At 46.1% G+C, this 22,025-nt stretch overlaps 1 protein-coding gene across 7 annotated transcripts in view; it reads left to right on the forward strand.

Moving 5' to 3' along the window:
* ANLN (anillin actin binding protein) overlaps positions 1 to 22,025 on the forward strand; it is a 212,424-nt gene that overhangs the window by 93,245 nt on the left and 97,154 nt on the right. For all 7 annotated transcript variants that reach the window (XM_029589491.1, XM_029589492.1, XM_029589494.1 and 4 more), the window contains exon 11: positions 9,904 to 10,055. In XM_029589491.1, the coding sequence (XP_029445351.1) occupies positions 9,904 to 10,055 (152 nt within the window). The remainder of the gene's footprint in view (positions 1 to 9,903; positions 10,056 to 22,025) is intronic.

Here is a 22,025-nt window from a genome sequence, read left to right on the forward strand (position 1 = left end):
GTCTTTCACTGCTATTTAAAGTAGAAAAATTCTCAGGTTTTCAATTTGATTTCTTCCGGTGAATGGAAGGTGGGATGGCAGAGGAATTTCATGGAAAACTTAAATGTTCTTGATTATAAAAATGACTAAGCAGAGACCCTTGCTTCCTGTGGCAAATGTTTTGAGATTCTGCAGCAAGTCAGCAATTCTGTGGAAGATTAAAATCTTATACAGGGATTTTTTTCTTTTTAATCTGTACAGAGGATAATAAGGTTTTAGATCACCAACTGGGGCTTTGAAAAAAAATGATGGGACAGAATATTTGGTGTCAGTACTTGATTTTTTTTTTTATATGGAGAAATGGATAGGGGTAACGATACCGCTAGATATTTATCCCAGGACAAGCAGGATGCTAGTCCTCACATATGGGTGATGTCATTGACGGAGCCCTATTGCGGAAAACTTTCTGTCAAAGTTTCTAGAAACTTTTGACTGGCCCACTGAGCATGCCCAGCATGCCATGATATTCTCAGCCACAGGGGTCTCCCTTCAGTCTTCGTTATTCTGTGCTGCTTTTGGCATCGCGGAGCAGGAGCCTGTGTGAGTTTTCTCACATACGTTCTGACTAAAAATCAGATTTAAAAACAATTATTTCTCTCCCATATCGGGATCTCCCGCGTTACCACCGGCCGGTGAGTAATTTTTGTCTCATTTTCACTCTTGAGTAAAAAATATTTTTTCTTCTCATTTCATTGGCTGTCGAAGGAAATATGGACACGGGATTCAAAAAATGTCCCAATTGTAATCGGACCATGTCCATTACAGATCCATACCTAGAGTGTGTTCTTTGTTTAGGCCAAACACACGATGTAACATCTTGTCCAAAGTGTGCCGAAATGACCGCGAAGGGTCGAAAGGCCCGACAAGAAAAGATGGAACACTTATTCTATCTACAACCTTTACCTTCTCCATCGACGTCCACTCATTCATCTCCGGCCGGAGTTTCAAAACGTCTAATTCTCAAAAAAAACGTTGTCCGGAAGGTTCGGGGGATCGTTAATCGATGCCACGGACGGGGTCGGCGATGAATTCAGCGGCGGAACATTGACCGAAGCATCGACATCGCCACCCATCGATTCCGGAGGCTCTTCTCTCCCCAGAGAAATCGACCGCCAAACGGCCTCGTCTTCAGGAAATACCGAGGCCTTCGCCGAAGCGTTCACCGCCTCTCGATGTGCTGACCATCGAACCTCCACAGGGCCCTGTGGAAGGACAGATAACACCTCCACTGCCACCACGTGTAGCTGCTCTGCCTGCACCAGCTATCACGGAGGAATTGACTAGATTTATCCGTCAAGCGGTGCTCCAAGCATTACAGGATCATCTACCATCGATGCCCTCGCCAGTGCCTCTGCCGGTGCCTGCACCAATGCCAGTACCAATACTGAAGTCAATGCCTGCACCGGTACCAAAGCATCAGACGAGGACGACGCCTCTACCATTGCCGATATCCGAACCAATGCCGGAACCAGTTCCGACAATACCGATGCCAGTGCCTGGGGCCCCAGGACAACCAGAATTAGCGTTTTCAACTTCACATGGATAGATTTGACGCAATCAGTGCTCTCCCACCGAAATCTTTTCCATCCAAACCACATGAAGTCCCTGGATGGACACAGTTTGATGATCCACAGCCAGGACCTTCAGGGCTTTTTCGACCACAGAGGTCTTCTCCCACTTCTCCTGGTAGAGAAGACCCATATGATTCCTGGGAGGACAAGCATATGGATACTTCCTCTGAGAGCTTCATGTCTGATCCTTCTCCTCCGGAAGGTAGGAAGAAATCCTCACCAGAGGACTTGTCCTTCACTAATTTTAAGAACATGGCAGACACAATACCATTTAACTTGGTATCTGAAGAGGACACGAGATAGCAAACTTTGAAAGTTTTACAGTTCGTGGACCCTCCAAAAGAGGTCCTGGCCATCCCTGTCCACGAGGTGCTTTTGGAGTTACAGCATAAACTCTGGGAACATCCATGCTCAGTTCCATCTATTAAGAGTGGACACCACTTATCTAGTCCAAAATGTTCCTGGATACCAAAAATCACAACTGCCACATCAATAAGTTGTTGAGTCTGCACAAAAGAAATCCAAGAGAATAAGACCTCATTCCTCCGCTACTCCTGGGAAGGATAATAGATTCCTGGACTCCTTGGGCAGGAAAGCTATATATGACGCAATACCAGAGGAATCTTTGGAAACAGATGCAGGAATTTTCCAACTCCCTACCTTAGCAGTACCAAGAAGCAGCTCAGGCCATAATACACAAAGGACTTGAAGCTGGAGAGCACGAAGTCCGAGCCGCTTATGACAACTTTGAAACAGCTTCGAGAGTAGAGGCCTGAGGTACAGGCCTCAGGCCTGAGGTACAGGAAAAACTGGTTGATTTGCCATGCATAGGTGACAACCTCTTTGGGTCAAAAGTACACGATGCTGTGGCCCAACGGAAAGAACATACGGAAACCTTGCGCCAACTGTCAGTTCCGCAAGATTCTGCTGCATAATCATCTCTCCGTCCTCCAAGGAAGGAATCTCGAAAGCCTTTCTACAGACAGAGGTGTTATTACCCTCCAGCTTCCAGGGGCAGATCTTCTCGTCCGCAACAAAGATCTCAATCCAGACAACCTAGATCTGCCAGGCCTCAACCTCCACCACATATGGGACCGGCTGCAGGTTTTTGAGGCCACCACCAGAGACCAAAGCCATCTTCACAACCCAAAACCGGATCTGCTAGTAGGAGGCCAAGTTTGCTCCTTTTACAACCATTGATTACAGATAACAGACCAATGGGTACTCTCAATATCTTGAGGTTACCAACTCAATTTCCTCTCAATTCCAAGAGACTCTCCTCCAAAACCTTTCACTAAATGAAAATCACATAATTCATCTACAAGCAGAATTATCCACCCTTCTGAGAGCCAGAGCCGTAGAGCCAGTGCTCCGGACTCAGCAGGGCAGAGGATTCTACTCCCGTTATTTCCTCATTCCAAAGAAAACCGGAGGCTTATGCCTCATCCTAGACCTCAGAAATCTCAACAAATTTCTGAAGAAAGAATAGTTCAGGATGGTATCTCTAGGCACCATGCTTCCACTTCTTCAAACAGGAGATTGGCTTTGTTCTCTGGATCTACAAATTGCTTACGCTCAAATTCCAATATTCCCTCATTGCAAGTGTCTGCGCTTCATGGTGGGTCATCAACATTTCCAGTACAAAGTACTACCATTCGGACTAGCCTCAGCTCCCAGAGTGTTCATGAAATGCCTGGCAGTAATAGCAGCACACTTACACAAGGAAAGTGTTCATGCTTATCCTTATCTAGACTGGCTCATCAAAAGTCAATCTCAACAAGGAGCTCTAGCTTCCCTCAACTGGACGATTACTCTACTTCACTCGATGGGGTTTCTCAATAATTATCAAAAGTCCCATCTCATTCCGTCTCACCTACTTCAATTCATAGAAGCAAAATTTAACACCAACCTCTCAAAAGCCTTTCTAACCGAGGATCGAGCAGTAACACTTGCCTTGTTGGCAAACTCACTACACTCAAACAAGAAGCAGCTCATCAGTTTCTCATTTTATTGGGTCATATGGCCTCTACAGTTCATGTCACTACTATGGCCAGACTAGCCAAGAGAATAACCCAATGGACATTAAGGTCACAATGGATCCAAGCCATTCAACCACTGTCCTCTCCAATTCAAATAACCCACCAGCTACGTTCATCTCTACTTTGGGTGAACAAGGACAGCTTGCGCAAGGGCCTGTCCTTCCAGCAACCGGTCCCACAGATACCTTTAACTACAGATGCATCCACCTTAGGTTGGGGAGCTCACATAGACAATCTCCAAACCCAGGGTACTTGGACAAAACTCGAAGCAACATTTCAAATCAATTTTCTGGAACTTCGAGCTATACATTATGCTCTGCATGCATTAAAGGACTGCCTTTCTCACAAGACTGTTCTGATTCAAACAGCCAATACAGTAGCCATGTGGTACCTGAACAAACAGGGAGATACGGGCTCGTATCTCCTTTGTCAAGAAGCCGCTCAGATTTGGGATTGGGCCCTGACACAATCCATGTTTCTACGGGCAACTTATCTAGCGGGCATCAACAACATACTTGCAGATCTCCTCAGTCTTCAGTTCCAACTGCACGAATGGTCCCTGGATCCCTTAGTGGCGACCAGGATATTTCAGCGTTGGGGGCAACCAACAATAGACCTCTTTGCATCACATCTGAATCACAAATTGGACAGGTTCTGCTCTCTGCACAGGCAAAAACACCAGCCAGCCAAGGAGGCCTTAGCTCGGCCTTGGAACTCAGGCCTTCTATACGCGTATCCTCCGATACCGCTAATTACCAAAACCCTAGTGAAGCTACAACAGGACAAGGGTTCATGATACTCATAGCCCCATATTGGCCTTGACAAGTATGGTTTCGCATACTTCTAGACCTCTCGATCAGCGAACCAATTCGCCTGGGTGTAGCTCCCACTCTCATAACTCAGGATCAAGGTCTGTTGCACCATCCCAACCTTCAATCCCTATCCCTGACTGCATGGATGTTGAAAGCTTGATCTTACAACCACTCAATCTTACAACTAATGTGTCTCAAGTGCTTATAGCTTCACGTAAACCTTCAACACGAAAGAACTATTCTTCGAAATGGAAAAGGTTTACCTTGTGGTGCACGCAAAAGAACATTGACCCTTTCTCCTGCCCCACAACTTCTCTACCAGACTACTTATGCCATCTTTCAGATTCTGGTCTCCAGACATCATCTGTAAGAGTACATTTAAGTGCAATTTCAGCTTACCATAACAAGATGGGAGATGCACCAATACCTATACATCCTCTTGTCAGTAGATTTATGAGAGGTTTAATTCACCTTAAATCACCAATTCGGCCACCTGTCACAGAATGGGACCTGAATCTGGTATTAACAAGGCTCATGCATTCTCCTTTCGAACCCATGACTTCTTGTGCTCTTATTTCTCACATGGAAGACTATCTTCCTCATAGCCATTACATCGGCTAGAAGGGTTAATGAGTTACAAGCACTTATCACGTACTCACCCTATACAAAATTCCTACATGAGAGTAGTTCTCTGTACACATCCAAAATTCCTCCCTAAAGTAGTTATGGAATTCCACTTGAACCAATCCATAGTTTTGCCCACATTATTTCCAAGGTCTCATTCTCACCAAGGGGGACAGGCCTTCCATACCTTGGACTGTAAAAACGTGTGCTAGCATATTACTTAGACCGCACTGCAGTCCACAGGAAATCTACTCAACTTTGTAACTTTTGATCCAAACAAACCGGGTAATCCAGTGGGCAAATACACTCTCTCCAACTGGCTAGCAGATTGCATAGAGTTCTGCTATGAAAAGCAGGCCTTCCTCTCCAAGGGCGAGTAAGGGTGCATTCAGTAAGGGCATTGTCAACCTCAGTAGCACACTATCGTTCAGTGCCAATCCTTGACATATGTAAAGCAGCAACATGGAGTTCTCTTCACACCTTTGCAGCTCATTACTGTTTGGACAAACAGGGACGACAAGATTCAGCCTATGGACAATCTGTCTTAAAGAATTTGTTTCCAGTTTTATCCCAACTCCTTCTACATCCAGCCTGCTGTGATCTTTGGCTGCCTCATTTTCACCAACAATACTTCAGTGTTGCTTCACTACAAAATGACTCAGCCTCTAGCTTGCTAATCACCCATATGTGAGGACTAGCATCCTGCTTGTCTTGGGATAAAGCAAAATTGCTTACCTTGTAATAGGTGTTATCCCAGGACAGCAGGATGTAGTCCTCACGAAACCCACCCGCCACCCCGCAGAGTTGGGTCCGATTCGTTTTATTTTTTGCTAAAGCTTATTGCTACATACAAGACTGAAGGGAGACCCTTATGGCTGAGAATATCATGGCATGCTCAGTGGGCTCAGAGTGCCAGCCAAAAGTTTCTAAACTTTGACACAGTTTTCCGCAATAGGGCTCCGTCAATGACGTCACCCATATGTGAGGACTACATCCTGCTATCTTAGGATAACACCTATTACAAGGTAAGCAATTTTGCTATCAGCAGTATGACTCTTATGAATCAAGAGCTGCTGTTAAATCACAGGGGATAGCGATTTCTGCTACAGTATTAAGTTTACATCCTCTATACTAACAGAACTCTTATTATATAGATAAGATCGAGGGTTTCATCACAAGACGTAACAAAATCAGGGATGCCACAAGGATCTTCCTCATTATCCTAGGACAAGCAGGATGGTAGTCGTCACATGTGGATGACATCTGATGGAGCCCGGCACAAAACTTTTGTCAAAGTTTCTAGAAACTTTTGTCTGCAGACTGAGCATGCCCAGCCTGCTACTATCCACACATCCACCTGAGGTCCCCCTTCAGTCTCTTCTTTTCCGCAGTGCAGTTGCCTCACGGTCCATGGATCTCCACTTTTTTCTTGAATTTCTTCGAGGATTTTACCTAATACTCGTCTGGTCCCCATTCATGGTCAGTGCCCTCTCGGTACAGTAGGTTCTTTTCTTTTCAAGTTTTGCTCAGTATTGCAGTCTATTCCTGACTCTCTACCTCTTGGTGCCCGTCGTCCCTTGACCGCATGCCAGGTCTTTCATGGCATCAACCGGTTTTCGTCTGTGCGTGCTGACCATGTCCATCGCAGACCAGCATGAGGTTTGCATCCTCTGCCTGGGGGCCTCTCAATATGTCCGTAGATGTCTGTGCGATCAAATGACACACAAGGGGTGTCCTGCACACCAACAAAATGGAGAAACATTTTGGGACCCTGATATCCTCCACTCCTGTGTTTGTTGCTTCAAAACCTAAGGATCGCAGGGAGCCATCCCCCCATCTGACTCTCATGGTCCCTTTGATTTCTACCCCCAAGGATCGGGGAGAGGGAGATAGATCCTTGGTCTCTCCCCTCCCCCAGACCTCGGGGGTCATCTACCTCCTCTGTGCCAGGGAAAGACCAGGCTGAGCATCAGAAATGATCCCAGAAGCACCGGTCACCATCCCAACATTGTTCTGGAGTGGCATCGGCAGCTGCTGAGCTGCCATCAAAGCGGCACTGGCCACCGGAGGCCCCATTCTCCAGTGCCCCCGATAGCCCAAGGTGGTCCCCACCAATATCAGTGCCGGACGTCGTGCCACTTTGGGGACCAGAGGATAAGCCAGTGACACCTCGTCCCTCTCCATCAGTCTGAACACTCAAGACTTCCAGGAGGAGTTGGACCGCAGGGTGCAGTCAGCGGTGCTCAAGGCGCTGCAAGGCATTGATACAGGTGCCACCCACCCTAGTGCCAATGCCTGAGCCTCCGCCATCGATGATAGTACCCTTGCTGGAGCATCTGGACGTCCTGTACCCTACCGAGCAGCCTGTGCCCGAGGGGCAGTTGATGCCCCACCGGCCACCAATGCCCTCCACCAGAGCAATCCTGATTCCCAGGTCCTCTGAGAAGGATGAAGCCTCTGGGATAGAGCGCCCTCGCCCGCTGTTACCTGAGCCACTGCCGGCCCTTCCGGCTTACCACAGTCATTGACCACCCCCCCCCTTGCTGAGGATTCATCGGTGGCCCTCTGCATCCTGGCCCAAGTGAGGAAGGTCCTTTTGACCCGTTACTGCCACTCATAGCACTGGTACACAAGAAGCCTAAGCACCTTTTGCCTGCTCCACTCCGAAATGCTTGACTATTTGTGGCACTTTTTGGAGGCTGGCTTGAAGACCAACTCGGGGTACACTTAAGTGTTGTCAGTGCTTACCACCAGGGAGTGAGCAGTATGACCATGTCTGTGCAGCCCGTATTGGGGCGGTTTATGCAGGGTTTGCTTCAACTGAAGCCTCCCCTGCGGCCTCTTGTTGTGCCGTGGGATCTCAACGTTGAAAAGGCTCAGCTCATGCATGATCCTTTCAAGCCTCTGTGCTCCTGCAATCTGAGGTACCTGACCTGGAAAGTTCTTTTCCTGGTTGTGGTCACTTAGGCGCACAGGGTTAGTGAGCTTCAGGCGTTGGTGATGTATCCATCCTACATTAAATTCTTTCACGATAGAGTGGTCCTGCGTACTCACCCCAATTTCCTGCCTAAAGTGGTGACTGATTTTCATCTCAGTCAATTAGTCTGCCTACCTTCTTTCCAAGGCATCATTCATGCCAGGGAAAACTGGCTCTGCTCAGTTTAGACTGCAAGAGGGCCATTGCTTTCTAACTTTCGAGCACACAGCGGCCCACCGACAGTCCACACAGCTCTTCATATCTTTCGATAAGAATAGATTGGGAGTTGCGGTGACCAAACTCTGTCAAACTGGCTAGAAGATTGTATTTCCTTCTGCTATGTGCAGGCGGGCCTTCAGCTTGGAGGCAGTGTCAAGGCTCACTGAGAGCCATGGCGGCTTCGGTAACTCACTTGTGAGCAGTTCCCGTTGCTGAAATATGCAAAGTTGTGACATGAGTTCTCTCCTTACTACTGTTTGGACAAGGATGGCTGAAATGACTAGCTTCGGCCAATTTGTCCTTTGAAATCTTTCAACTGTAAACCCAACCCTCCCTGCCTAGGGCACATTCGGGTTCAGACTGTCTCCATCTGTTGCTAACAGCACCATGGATTTTTGTGCCTATTGGTACCCAGTTAAACTGTCTGTTGGTCATTGTTGCCAGGAGCAGCCTGTAGCTTGGGATTCATCCTTATATAAGGACTACATCCTTGTAGGAGATAGCAGAATTGCTTACCTGTAATAGGTGTTCTCCTAGGACAGCAGGATGTTGGTCCTCAGGAAACCTCTCTTCTACCCCGAGGAGTTGGGTTTCTCCTATGTTTTATTTTTTCGTAATTCTTTATGAGACTGAAGAGGGACTCCATGTGGATGAGCGGATAGTGGTATACTGGGCATGCTCAGTGTGTCAGAGTTTCTAGAAACTTTGACAAAAGTTTTCCATGCTGGGTTCCATCTGTCACCCACAAGTGAGGACTAACATCCTGCTGGCCTAGGAGAACCCCTGTTACAGGTAAGCAACTTTTTCTCCATTTACACTATATGAACACACAATGTATGATTTAACAAATAGTAATTGGGATAATGAGCCTATTAAGGAATGTTCTTATTGTATCTCTGAGAAATGTACTTACAATCCAGTGTTGGTATAGAAATATTAGGAATTGTAATCCTGGTACAAAGAAACAGGTTTGAATTTGAGAATAGTTAAATTATACAGATTATATTACATAATTTTATTAATTACAATGTTAAACTATACTATATTATTTATTATCATTATGTTAAATTGTCATCCAGTTATATTGTTCCATATGTGCCACTGTTCTATGTAAAGCCCCTTATCTCTGTTGGGCAGTTTATCGTTATATGTAAACCGGAGTGATTTGTAGTCTCTATAAGAACCTGGGTATATAAAAATTAAAAATAATAATAATAATAATGAATCTTGGATTACTAGTTACACTGCACTTAATACAGTAAGGACAGGTTTGATTTTGGTCTTAGGCAGCTTACAAAAGGATGGGAGGGGCAAAAGAAACTTTAAGACAAATGGAAAGGGAATAGAAAATGAGAAATCAGTCTGTTCAGGGTTCATAGAAACAAAGGCAGAAAAAATCATATAACCTAATCTGCCCATCCATTCCAGATGGCACTGGTTAGAATGAGGGCTTTGTTTCTATATTACTTTCTAGGACTTCATGAATAGATGACTCTCATAGAATTTTGGGATTTCAGAGCATCATGGAACTGTTTACTAATAGACTTCCATTACTTTAATTAGTAACAAATTTATTGTACTTTTTTTAATGACCATGCATTATATTGCCTTTTATTCAACAGGCTCTAGTGTCCTCATTTGGAGTAGCAGTTGAAGGCAGCAGTAAAAGTTGTGATAGCCCAAAACATAGCAAGTACCAGAGAACACATGTCCCCAGAGCTGAATCTGGAGATAGCTTGGACTCTGTCACTGAAGACCATAACCTTCTTTACAGGTAATATTAAAGTGGCACAAAATTAAAACTTTGAATATACTACTTGGCGAACTTCCTTAAAGTTAACATTGAACCAGAAGCATATGTGGTAGAAGCAAAAAAATCTGATATTTCAGATGACCTCCAAGGAAATTTTAATATAAAGCTTTCTAATGTGCTGTCTTCTGCTAATTTAGAAGTCATCAATATAGCTCCTAAGTCAGAGGTGGTAGCAGCACAGAGCCAGAATGAATGTGGTTTTCTGATGTATGGCTGGTTTCCCCCCACCCCACTCTGCATTTCCTGTCAGGGGAGAGGAGAAAGATCAGCACAAGGACTGGGAGTGCTCATGCTCCCTCTTAATTCTATTCTCCCACTGCTGCCTTTATCCCAGGACAAGCAGGATGCTAGTCCTCACATGGGTGACGTCACTGACTGAGCCCTAGTGCGGGAAAACTCTGTCAAAGTTTCCAGAAACTTTTGACTGGCCCTGTGAGGCCACTGAGCATGCCCAGCATGCCGTGATATTCTCTGCCACAGGGGTCTCTCTTCAGTCTTCGTTTTTCCGCGCTGCTATAGCCATCACGGAACAGGAGCCGTTGACTCTCTCAACACTTTTTGACTGAAAAGTCAGAAATATTTGATATTCTCTCACAAGTCTCTGGGGTTTTTTTCTTCACCAGCCGGTGAGTACCTCCGTCTCATAATTTTTACTCTTAGAGTAAAAATTTTTCTTCTCACGAATTCACATCGTTCATCTACGGCTGTCGACCTGAAATGGCTACCGGTTTTAAAAAATGTCCGGTATGCGCTAGAAAAATGTCGATCACCGACCCACATATCGAGTCTATAATGTGCCTAGGAGAAAAGCATGAGGTAAATAATTGCCCGCAATGCGCTGAGATGACGCCGAAAAGCCGCAAAGCGAGACTAGAAAAAATGGGACATTTGTTCCGTCTCCAGCTTATCCCATCTCCTTCGTCATCGAAGTCGTCTCCGGCTGGAGCGACTAAGCACCTCCTTAAAAAACCTTGCCCGGGACCGTCGGGAGATCGCTCGTCCCCTTCATCGTCATCGACGAAATCCACCAATGAACATAAGTCAAAACATAGATATCGACATCGACCGTCGATATCTGAATCCGGTTCCCAGGAAGAATCAATGGCGAAGCGGCCGAGAACGCAGGAAACATCAGTCCCGTCGACGCCTGGGCCTCTTCCTCCGCAACCATCGATGCCTGATCCTCCACAGGGCTCTGTGCAGGACATCATACCTCAGCCTCCGCCACCGCTTACAACTGCTCTGGTACTATCAGTTGTAATGCCGGAATTGTTTGATCTCATCAGACAAGCAGTATCACAGACTTTGAAGGACCAATCGATTTCCGACAGGCCCGTCGATGCCGATGCTCACAGCATCGATGGTGGCAAATGTGCTGATACCGTCTGTCGACACCGAAGACACCCGGGGAATCGATGGCTGCACCGATAATCATAATGGCATCGACCTCTATTTACGCACAGCTGCCATCGACGTCTTCGATGCCGATTTCTATGTTACCGCCATCAACTGCTTCGACTCCGAGGCGACCAATTTCAACAGCACCTGCGTCGGTGCCACCTACAGTTCCATCAACACAACCGCAGACAGAAGAACCTGAACATCAGGATCTGGCTTTCTTCCAAAGTCTCTTACAGAGATACCAGAGTGTCATCGATACCCTGCCAAAAAAATCAACAGAAGAGTTTCTTCATCACCCTTCGATGACCCATTACCAGGACCATCGGGTATTCATCAACCACCCAGATCCCCCCCCAAAATCTCCCTATAGATGATGAGGATTCTTGGGATGATCAGGGTACGGATACATCGTCGGATTTCTTCATGTCGGACCCTTCACCACCAGAGCTGAGAGAAGTCCCCAGCAGAAGATTTATCGTTTTCCACATTTATACAGGACATGGCAGACACCATTCCCTTTAAGCTGTCAGCAGAGCAGGATACTAGACAACACACTTTAGAGGTCCTGCAGTTTGACCCACTTAAACAAGTGATGGCAATCCCAATATATGATATCCTCCTGGATCTGCAACACCGGATTTGGGAACACCCATGTACTGTCTCTGCAGTAAACAAACGTGTGGACTCCACATACTTGGTACAGACAGCACCAGGATACCAAAAGGCCCAACTACCACATCAATCTGTGGTAGTGGAATCTGCCCAAAAAAGATCTAAGCATATCCACCAGAATTCCTCAACTCCACCTGGGAAAGATCACCGCTTCCTCGATTCCCTTGGAAGGAAAATTTACCAAAGTGCAATCCTGAATTCCAGAATCTCTGCCTATCAACTGTATATGACACAGTACCAGAGAAATCTCTGGAAACAGATGGAAGAATTTACCAATTCTTTACCAACACAATTTCAGGAAACAGCACAGGCCATAATCAACAAAGGCCTAGAAGTCGGGAAACATGAAGTGAAGGCGGCGTACGACAACTTTGACACGGCTTCCAGAACAGCAGCTGCTGGAATCACTGCTCGCAGATATGCATGGCTGAAGGCCTGAGGTCCAGGAAAAGCTAGTTGACTTACCATGTCTAGGAGACAATTTATTTGGGGAAAAAGTCCACTATATGCCATCGAACTGATGATGGTTTGGTCAAGTGTCTAAGCCCTGGGTGTAGTCAGTGGGTGCCCTTGTTATGGCTTTGCGTGATGAGCGCCGAAGCGCAATGGGCCTACAGGCACGGTTGCTGCTCTGGGCACCAGTGGCTGCGGTTGGAGGCCGCAGAACCACATGAGCACCTTCAGTCATTAGGGACTTCGCTGCTGTCATTCCCCGAGGGAATCGAAGGTGAGCCATTCCTGACACTCCGAGGGCCTGCCTCTCGAAGTGTTAGTGCTGGAGGTGGTGATGCCATAGACCTCTACCCTCCACCATACCTTACCCATAGCACCAGTAGTTCTGGGGACATGTCACACTGTTCTTCACTCCTCGGAGTTACTGTGACATTGGTGTGCAGAATGAGCGGTCAGGAAAAGCTAGGCACTTAGAGTGCCTCGGGCATTGGCAGTTGGCATTCTCCTTGTCTGTGCAGTCCTCAACCATGCCAGGGTCCTGCCATCATCCCATCATGGTCTCAACCTTCTCATTAGTTCTGCACCACACATTGCTGAGGAGCACTGGCAGGGGAGGTATCATCACACACGTGTAGCCACAGACTCCGGCATGTGGTGCTCTATCCTCGCTGTGGCATCTGATTCTACCCACAGGCATGGTATATGGGATCATAGGTGTGCTGCCATCTGCAAGGTAGGATACCACTGCATGAGTACCTCTCAGCATGCTTTTTCAACAGGGGGCTTTTCCTCCTGTTGCCGTCTGGGCATCTGTGTGCTTTTCCCTCGGGGTGGACAGGTTATGTTGCACAGCAACAGGACTTACCTACAACTGTTCCTGGTCAGACCCTGAGGGGAGTAGGCATCAGGAGAGTGGTTTGAGAGTCCTCTTCTCCCTATTTTGACCCCCTCCTGTGACCAAAACCCCCTTCTTTGTGGGGAAGCCCCAAAGGCTCCGACCCTGGCAAGTTTTTCTCTGAACTGGGGCCTTGATTATTTGAATCTGTGCGTCTCCTTGGAGGCCAGGGCCAGAGAATGCTGGGGCCCCTCTGTGAATTATGGTGGCAACTTCCCCATCTGAGGCTTACTGCCTATGGGGGGTTGATCGCTTCGGCACTTTAGCGATTGGTCATTGTGCCTCATCTTTCTTCTGGGGAGTTGAAAGATCTTTCGGGATCGGGAGGCCCCGATCCCATTGCTCCCTCTCCCCCCTGGGAGGGGAGATTTGTGTTCTGGACAACCCTTTTGGGTTCCCCTCTGGATGCCAGACTGTGCATACTTTCGATGGGTATCCCTCGTTTCTGGAGAAGGGATGGCACTGCTCTTGCTGGTGCCAGCCCCGAGAACCGGTCAAGGGTAGCACTCTTTTTCAGTTGCTCTGAGAAGCAGCAGGTCTATTCACAAGGAAGCCTGTCCAATATTGCTCCCCAATGACCTTCCAGGGTTTTCCCTGTTCAGGAGTCACTTTGATACATGCTGGACTCAGTGGGCATCGTTTCTTAGGGACTGCCTTCGCCAATCATTCTTGCTTGTGGGACCCTCCTCTGAGAGGAGAGTTCTAGTCCATCAAATGGGTGAGAATGTCTTTCATCCTTTTTGCCATGACCATGGCTGAGCAGGTTGGGGGCAGAGTGACCCCGCAACAGAAGCACTGCTCTTTGCTCATGGTAGCATGCAAGCTATTCTTCCCTTTTTTCGGGATCACCCTGTCTGTGGACAGGAATCCTGGGTCATGCAGTGATCGTCCATTGCTGGACCGCATGCTTCCTTGGGGGGGAAGTATATACACTCATGGCTGGGGGTAGTGATACCTCAGCCGGGTGTTTGACATTCTGTTCAGAGATTGCCCTGAGCGTGCCCTGGTGCCCTTTGGGTTTCTGGGCTGGTAATGAAATCCTATTCTGGTGTTTGTGCATGCGACTCCCCAGCTTCCTGTCTCCTACTGGAATTTTTGGGATTTCTCCCCTGGGGCATTCAACTCTGTATTCCGCTGTTCCTAGCAGACTAAGGGCTCCATCTCGGAGGGTAACTCCCTGCTGGTTTTGGCTGTGAGTTGTTCGCTTGGGGTTGATTAAACCTGGCAACTTGTACTTGCCCCAGCAATCTGCCTTCTTGTGTTCTTTGCTGCTTCCGACTTACGGAGGTTTGTTGGGGGGAGGGGAAGACGAGATAAGGCACTTCTGGTATATCTTCTGTATATCTGCCGAGAAGGATATACCATGTTTTTCCATATATTTTCGCCATACTCTGGCCAACACTTCTTTAGCTTATATCATTTCTTTAGGTTGCCCAGAGGGCCTTCCTGCTCCCTGAACTATCCTGTGACAGGATAGATGAACCTGTTGGGTGAGCTTTAGGCCTATCTCATCTCCCTGCTTGAGAGTTTTGGGCTACAGATCTGTTTCGGGGTTTGCCCCTCATCCTCGGAAACCCTTGTGCTGCCCTGTTTGGTCAGCTAGATCTGCTGCTTCGGCACACAGTGTCTGTCCCAGCCCTGCCATGGCTTGCTGCTTGTGCTCCTACTGTTGCTTGGGGTTTTTCTGCCCATTATGCCTACCAGCCATACCTGGGCATTCTTCTGCAGAGACATTCGGTCCTACGGATGTTAGTGGTCATGGATTCTTCTGGTGGGCTCTCAGGCCCCAGTTTTTCGGTTGTCTTTAACAGCAAAAGAAACTGTGGTCTTTGTCCACTAGTCTTTCTCTTGTCTACATTTCTGGGTTCTTCCTATATCCAGGAAGTTCTGTACCTACTGTTGGGGTTTACTTTTTTGTATCCCTGCTTATACTGTTTTTTTCCTGTTGCTTTTGCTTGCACTTGCATCACTCCTCTGCCTTCGGGCACTCCTGCGCATTAGGGTTTGTGTCAGTCTGTCGCTTTTCTTTGTGGAACCTAACTCTTCAGCCTGGATCCCTGGTACGTTGGCTGCCGCTTTGTCCTGCTCTGACATCCTATAGCTAGGGATTCACCCATGTGGGAAGACTACCATCCTGCTTGTCCTAGGAGAAAGTTGCTTACCTGTAACAGGTGTTCTCATAGGACAGCAGATGTTAGTCCTCACGAAACCCTCCTGCCTCCCCTGGGAGTTGGTTTTCACCATGTATTAGCTATATCAGGGACTGAGGGACTCTGACTAGGAGGCAGGGTGATGACTACATCTGCACATGCTCAGTAGGGCATGTTTGAAAGTTCTAGAATCTTTGAGAGAAGTTCTGTGCTGGACTCCATCCAATGTCACCCATGTGTGTGGACTAACATCCTGCTGTCCTAGGAGAGCACCTGTTACAGGTAAGCAACTCCGCTTTCCATGGTGGCAGCATTAGATCTGGTATCTTGGGCAAGAGCACTCATGATGCCCCTGCAGAGAGCCTTGCTTTCCTGGTGGGATCCACAGTCTAAGGATTATACAATTCAGCTGCTGATGGTAAGGTCAGAAGCAGCTTAAAGTGGTGGCTGACTTCCAAGGATATAGTATTGTGTGGATCTTGAGTCTCCAGCCTGGATTATGGTGATGACGGATGCAACCTAGTAAGATGGGCAGCTCAGCCTGGATGAAGTTGTTTAAGAAATGTGGTCAGTGATGGAAATGAAGTGGTTCAACAATTGTTTGGAGAACAGGATCATTTGGTTGGTGCAGTTACCTTTTGGTCTATTACCAAAAGATCAGGCAGTTGGAATAATGTACAACAGTGCCACAACAACTTTCTCAGTGGAAGGGAGTGGGCCGTGGAGTGCCTCAGGAATCTGTATTGGGACCCTTACTTTTCAATATATTTATAAATGATCTGGAAAGAAATACGAGTGAGATAATCAGATTTGCAGATGATACAAAATTGTTCAGAGTAGTTAAATCACAAGCAGATTGTGATAAATTGCAGGAAGACCTTGTAAGACTGGAAAATTGGACATCAAAATGGCAGATGAAATTTAATGTGGATAAGTGCAAGGTGATGCTTATAAGGAAAAATAACCCATGCTATAGTGTCACAATGTTAAGTTCCATATTAGGTGCTACAACCCAAGAAAGAGATATAGGCGTCATAGTGGATAACACATTGAAATCGTCGGTTCAGTGTGCTGCGGCAGACAAGCAAACAGAATGTTGGGAATTATTAGAAAGGGAATCGTGAATAAAACGGAAAATATCATAATGCCTCTGTATCGCTCCATGGTGAGACCACACCTTGAATACTGTGTACAATTCTGGTCGCCGGATCTCAAAAAAGATAGAATTGCGATGGAGAAGGTACAGAGAAGGGCTACCAAAATAAGGGGAATGGAACAGCTCCCCTATGAGGAAAGACTAAAGAGGTTAGGACTTTTCAGCTTGGAGAAGAGACGGCTGAGGGGGCATATGATAGAGGTGTTTAAAATCATGAGAGGTCTAGAACGGGTAGATGTGAAACAGTTATTTACTCTTTTGGATAATAGACTAGGGAGCACTCCATGAAGTTAGCATGTGGCACATTTAAAACTAATCTGAGAGAGTTCTTTTTTTTACTCAATGCACAATTAAACTCTGGAATTTGTTGCCAGGGGATGTGGTTAGTGCAGCTGTGTTTAAAAAAAGGATTGGATAAGTTCTTGGAGGAGAAGTCCATTACCTGCTATTAAGTTGACTTAGAAAATAGCCACTGCTATTACTAGCAATGGTAACATGGAATAAACTTAGTTTTTGGGTACTTGCCAGGTTCTTATGGCCTGGATTGGCCACTGTTGGAAACAGGATGCTGGGCTTGATGGACCCTTGGGCTGACCCAGTATGGCATGTTCTTAGCAGCATCTATGAACCATCAAGAAGGTACCAAGAGTCTGCAGGTAGCAGAACTGAAATTACTGTTCCATTAGGAGAAAAATCTGAAGGTTACTTCAGCTTCACACATAGCAAGACTGCAAAATATACAAGCAGACTTTCTCAGTCATGATGTGGTAGATCTGGGAAAGAAGTTCTTTGTCTCAGTGGCATTCAATCAAATAGTGACCAGATGGGGCATCCACAGATGGACCTGGTAGCACCTCCAGGAATGTGAAAGTGAGCAGATTTTTTTGTTTTTTGAAGAAATAATCATATGACTTGGTTGATCTAGTTGTGTTGGCAGAGGGTTTCTGTACATGTTTCCTCCATGGCCCTTGCTAGGAAGTGATTCAGAGACTGGCCAGGATACCCTTGCTATGTAGACCTGGTACGGTTGTTACAGAAAGAACAATTAAGATTCTCTCTGCACAGTTTACTGTCCCAAAGACTGGTTCTACACAAGGATCCAGATCTGTTTTGTTTTATGGCATGAACCTTGAGAAGGTAAGTCCAGCAAAAAAAAAAAAAAGGGGCGGGAGGGGGCTATTCCCAAGAGGAGAGGAATACTTTTAAAAGCTAGGAAGACTTCTACTTATCTGGCATACATGCACATTTGGAGAGATTTTCAGCAGTGGTGCACTGATAGACAATTGCTCCTTAGGAAAGCAAGTGTGACCATAATTCAAGTCTTTGCAGGATGGACTTTCTAGGGGTGTGGTGATTAATTCCTTGAAGATTTAGGTTGCAGCTATCACTTGCTACAAGGGACGCATATCGGGTAAGCGCTTGTCCTCTCACCTAGATGTCGCATTTCCTAAAAAGTTATGTGCATTAGGCCTCTGGTGAGAATTCAGATTCCTTCTTAGGATCTCAATTTAGTTTTGACCTTTTATCAGGTGCACTGTTTGAGCCTATTAGGGAAATTTTGCTTAAGCTACCTACTTTGAAGGTTGTGTGTTTCATAATAATTTGCTCAGCCAGATGGATTTCATAATTGCAGGCACTGTTTTGCAGCAGGTCCTTTTTTTGTATTCGCAAGGGATATGTTAGGAAGGTACCATTCGAATCTTGTCTTCTAAAAGTGATTTCCGCCTTTCATTTTTTGCTGTCATTTAGTAGGCATTCTGATGAGGCCAATTGCAGCTCTCTTCATTGCTTAGATGTGAGGAGGATACTGTTAAAGTATCTTGAGGTCAGATCATCTTTGTTCAGTGGAGTTAGGCTGAGACTGCCACTAAGGCATCTGTAGTGTTGGATTAAGGAAGTTGTCCTGGCAGATATGCGAGTGGTAGTAGGTCCCTACCCAAATAGGTTAGAGGCAGCTTCCTGGGCAGATTTATTTCTTGGGCTTCTCTGCTGGATATCTGCCGTGGCAACTTGGTCTTCCCTGAATGCCTTTTCGAGACAACGTTTGAGTGTGGATGCCCAACAGGTGGCCTCCTTTGTCACAGAGAGTGTTGCAAGTGGGTTTGGCAGTGTCCCGCCTCCTCGTCTACAGAGAGATTGCGAGTGGGTTTGATAGGGTCCTGCTCTATTCAGGAGTAGCTTGGGTACATCCTATCCATCTGGATTGGTCTGACTGGATGAAAGGAAAAAGAAATTAGTTCTTACTTGATAACGTCCTTTCCTGGAGGTCCAGTCTGACCAAGCCCAGGACCATCCATTTGCCACCAAACTCATATCCATTTGCCAATTATGCTGCAAGAAGAGATGATGCAATTGATATTTAAATGAAGTGAGTTTCTTTTAAAAGGCTTTAAATAATTTTTCCATTTTTTTTCCTGTTTATCCTTAAGAACAGTTTGGGTATTTAGAAGACCTCTGATTAATACTGGCAGGCTGAGGTTAGCACAGATGAATATAAGGGGAGCTGTCAACAAGCCAGTTATTCTTTCTCCATATGCTTATTGGTGGGTATAACCCATTTGTCTGCACTTGGTCGGTCTGGACTCAAGGAAAGGAAATCCAAGTGAGAACTAATTTCTCCTTTAAAATTGTGTTCCTTGTCTGAACTGTTAAGACAGGATGAATGGGTTATGTCTCCTTGTCAGCAGGCAGAGACAGAGAACTAAGTTTTCCATGACATCATTCATAGTACATGAGCTTGTGTAACGGCAAACCTAGTCGGTATTTGTCTCCCATAGGTGCAGGGAGATCTGGTAAAGTCTAAAGCAGGGGTAGACAATGCAAGTCCTGGAGTGACAGATTTGGTTGTCAGAATATCTACAATGAACATATGAGAAATTTGCATACAATAGAAGCAGTGCATGTAAATATACCTCATACATATTCTTTGTGGATATCCTGAAAACTGGTGTACCCCTGGTCTAAGGGGTCAAGAAGTAGTTTAGTTTATTGTAATTTATATACCGTTACATCAGACGTGCCTTCACAACAGTTTACATGGATCAAAACATATAGTAAATACAATACATTATAAAATAGTAACGGCTAACTCTGTTAAAAGTATGAAATAAGTTAGCTGTTAAGAGCATTAAAAGCAAGATAAAATCAAATAAAATCTTAGAGTAAAAATTATCAAAAACTTAAGTAGCCATAGAGTTCCTGAGACTGAGAGACTCCAACCTCTATGGGGATTGAAAGTTTTCCCCTCCAGGGATGTGATGTATTGATTTTTTTTTCTCTCTCTTTCTCCTTCCCTGCCTCATCTGTTTCTGTTCTTTCCCTATTAAGGGTTCTTTGTAGAGAGCAGGATAGCCGGTCAAGTTCTCAAAAAAACAAACAAAAAAAAAAACCCTGCCTGTTCTTAGAAGCATAGAGGACCAAAGAAATTAGTACCACATGGGTGGAGCTCGCTGCTAAAGTTCTTCTTTGGGACCAGTGTGTCAGTGTGCAGCAGCTGTAGGTGGCAGGGAAAGCATGGGGCAGCCTGAATGGAAAGATTCCCCTGCATGGGAGACCACATGGGACGGGATAGTATTGGGGCTTGGTCTATTGTGGCAGGAAAGGCCTGAATGAATTTGTTTTATTGTGAGAAATAACATTTTAAGTGTACAGCAGGCACCAGAGGGAGAACTTGGCACAAACTACTTCCAGCAACTGCTTTCTCAGGAGGTCCCTCAGTTGTCTCATGAAGGCTTAGGGGATCCTCCATTGGGTCCCCTCTGTGGTGATTCCAGTGGGCAGAAGGCTCTAAGTTTTTCTGGAGTGGGCCCACATCACAACATACCATTGGGGGCTGTATAATCAGATTTTCTATATGGTGTTCGAGTCACAGTACTCCTTCTTTTTTTTTTTTTTTTTTAAATCTTTTTTTTTTTTAAATCTCCTGTTCCTCTTACCTCAATATGTTAAGCTTATCTGACTTGGGTTTGAAAACTAACTCAGGATGCATTTTGGTGCTATAGCAGCATGCCATGAAAATTCAGGAGGAATTCTTCTCCAAGAACAAGCAGGATGGCAGTCCTCACACATGGGTGATATCAGATGGAGCCCGAAGTGGGAAACTTAATGTCAAAGTTTCTAGAAACTTTGACTAAGCATACTGAGCATGCTTAGCATGCCCTGTACCATGCGTCTACGCGGGGTCCCTCTTCTGTGTCGTCTTTTCTGCAGAGCTGTAAGCCTCACAGTTGATTGAGCTCTTAAAAATTTAGGCTGCTTTTCCTAGTGGAAAACTTTTTTTTCGTGACTTTTTTTTTTCTCTGTTCCATCCCCTGCTCCCTCTTGAGACCTTTCCATAGTGTCCCCAGTCAGGATTTTCGACATCGTAGAGTAAATTTAATTTCGCAGTTGACAAGCAGGGATGCCCATGATCTTAGTGGTTAGTGCAGTTAGTGTAGTTGGGTTCAAAAAAGGTTTGGATAAGTTCTTGGAGGGGAAGTCCATTAATGGCTATTAATCAAGTTTACTTAGGGAATAGCCACTGCTATTAATTGCATCAGTAGCATGGGATCTTCTTAGTGTTTGGGTAATTGCCAGGTTCTTGTGGCCTGGTTTGGCCTCTGTTGGAAACAGGATGCTGGGCTTGATGGACCCTTGGTCTGACCCAGCATGGCAATTTCTTATGTTCTTATGTTCTTACCTCCTGAGTCAGGAGGCGGTCCAGATCTGGTCGAGGATCCTGTCCGGGATGATGCTCAGGGCCATCTACCTGGCCAAGATGGAGAACGTGGTATCGGACAGGCTGAGTCTAGCCTTCAGACCCAACGAGTGGACCCTGGATTAGAAGGGTAGCAAATCGAATATTCCACCTCTGAGGGAGCCCAGATGTAGATCTGATTGTATCGCCCTGCAAAAGGAAGGTGCCTCAGTTCTGCTCTTGCACAGAACAGACAACAAACAGACTCAGATGTCCTCGCCCGCCATTGGGGCACAGGTATTCTGTGTATGTATCCTCACATTCCCTTAATGGCGGAGACTGTCTTGAAGCTTCGCAAGGACAGAGGGACTATGATTCTCATAGCCCCTCATTGGCCAAGACAGGTCTGGATTCCACTCCTTCAGGAGTTGTCCATCCGGAGCCCGATCAGTCTGGGGATCTCATCACGCAGGATCAGGGCAGGCTGTGGCATCCCAACCACAGGCCCTGTCGCTCACAGCCTGGATGT

The sequence above is a fragment of the Rhinatrema bivittatum genome, chromosome 2 (genome assembly GCF_901001135.1).
Source record: "Rhinatrema bivittatum chromosome 2, aRhiBiv1.1, whole genome shotgun sequence".
Classification (NCBI taxonomy): Eukaryota; Metazoa; Chordata; class Amphibia; order Gymnophiona; family Rhinatrematidae; genus Rhinatrema; species Rhinatrema bivittatum.